Raw genomic sequence first — 2,175 nt, 5'->3', positions numbered from 1 at the left:
TATCTCCAATATAAAACCAAGTGACTATATTTGTAACAGTGAAGTACTAACAAAATGCAACATATCAGGTATTGAAGCCATCCTCATCAAAACACATCACCAACAGTCCTGTGTCAGCCCCTCCGCATCTTCCTAGGTGACAGTGGATATGATTTTTGGCCTGAAGCATCTACAGGAAAAGGCTCATGAACATAACCAAGACCATTTTGTCACTTTTGTAGATCTAACTAAAGCTTTCAGTACCATATTTAGGGATGCTCTTTGGGTTGTCCTTAGAAAGCTAGGTGTTCCTGAAAAGACACTCAATGTCATAATTTCTTTCCATCAAGGGATGATGGCTTCTGTCAGATCTAGCAGGGAAGTGTCCGATTCATTCACAGTCTCAGATGGGACAAAACAAGGTTGTGTTCTTGCACCACTCTTATTTGCTTTATATTTCTCTGTCATGTTTGAAACAGTGTTTGATGTGTTAAAGAAGGAGTAAAGTTTGAGTACAGAACTGGTGGTGGCATGTTCAACCAACTGTGCTTCAAAGAAAAAACTAAGACTCTGGTGCAAACAGTTCAAGATTTGTTCTTCACAGGTGATTATGCACTTGTAACATACACTCTTGAGGACATGCTATGGATTCTAAACAATTTCTCATGTGCATCAAAGGCTTTTGGTTTGACCATAAGCATTAAGAAAACTGAGCTTGTTCATCAGCCCATTCATGACCATGCTCCTGTTGTTGTCCCTACTGTACACGTTGATGGGAAAGCATTAAAAACTGTTTCCTCCTTCACTTATCTTGGTTCCATTGTGTCCAATGATGCTAAGATGGATAAAGAAATTGAGTTCAGAATCAGGAAGGCTAGTTCCACTTTTGTTAAGCTTTATCACAGGCTTAAGAACAGCCACAATGTATTGTTGAAGGTGAAAGTTGATAGTTTTGACATCATTGCTTTAAGGTGCTGAATCTTGGACTCTGTACCAAAAGCATATCAACCAGCTTGACACTTTTCATATGCAATGCTTGCATGCTATCTCCAACATAAAACCAAGTGACTATATTTGTAACAGTGAGGTACTAACAAAATGCAACGTATCAGGTATTGAAGCCATCCTCAACAAAACACATCCCCAACAGTCCTGTGCCAGCCCCTCTGCATCTTCCGAGGTGACATTGATCCTCTGGAGATCTTCCTTAATTACATCCAGCCATCTGGTGTGGGGCCTGCCATGAAGCCCCTTTCCAGCTCACAACTGCTGCATTGAATGAGAATAAAACCCTGGTATATGAGTATAAAGCCCTGTCTAGTGGGAGGTGGAGGACATATCTGTAGCAGCACAAGAAACAGATAGTAATTCTTCGTTGGAAATGTGATGGTACCATCTGATGTTCTCAATGGTCCACAGGGCTCAGCTACTGAAGTTGTCAATCCTCTGTAAGAATGACAAAATGGAATAAGCTGAAGAAGGAGATATACGGGATAGAGAGACACTGAAGAGTTTGCAGAATGTGTGATTAAAACAACTGTGACAAGAAACTAAAATAATAACAATAAAGTTGAAGTGAAGACAAAATATATAGTGCATGCATTTAATTGGCAAAATATGACCATCTCCAAGTATAACAAAATATATTTATAAATATACACACACACACACACACACACACACACACACACACACACATACAAATACACAAGTATGCACAGGTGCTCTTGGAAACATAAAATACTTCTAGATTCATTCACTGCAAAAGGTAAACAGACAGATGCATGCTCTTAGATTTAAAATCTGTCAAATTCTCTTTGAGTTAGTGTAGACCTTAGACATTAAGTAATAACCTGTTTCTTTGAGAGCCATAATTTAAGAAATAAAGATTTCATTCGATATAGGAGACAACGCAACAGAAAGTGTTAGGAATATTATTGCAATATATGGGCATCGAACAATAAGCATAAGCCAGTGTAAACAGTGGTTCAAGAAATTCTGAGCCAGAAACTACAGCCTAGAAGATGACCCTCATCCTGGAAAATATGTAGAGCTTGATGACAATGTCCTGCAAACCCTGGTGGAACAAAATCCCATTGTAACTTTTGAGGAACTAGCAGAGAAGCTTGGATTTGGTCATTCAACCATTCATCAAAACCTGCATGCCATCAAAAAAGTCAGCAAATTGGGTCAATG

The 2,175-nt window shown here is 38.9% G+C and overlaps 1 protein-coding gene across 1 annotated transcript; it reads left to right on the top strand.

Annotated features, from left to right (window-relative positions):
- Nucleotides 1-148: 148 nt before the first annotated feature.
- Nucleotides 149-484, top strand: LOC149137687 (uncharacterized). The gene has a single exon (XM_089350163.1). It carries the CDS (start codon nt 149-151, stop codon nt 482-484), a length of 336 nt encoding a protein of 111 aa, XP_089206289.1.
- The last annotated feature ends 1,691 nt before the right edge of the window (nt 485-2,175 follow it).

This window comes from Octopus bimaculoides, chromosome 1, assembly GCF_046866305.1.
Source record: "Octopus bimaculoides isolate indiv1 chromosome 1, ASM4686630v1, whole genome shotgun sequence".
In the NCBI taxonomy this organism is placed as follows: Eukaryota; Metazoa; Mollusca; class Cephalopoda; order Octopoda; family Octopodidae; genus Octopus; species Octopus bimaculoides.
Note: the sequence above shows the minus strand (reverse complement) of the source record. Positions and strands in the feature narration are given on the sequence as shown.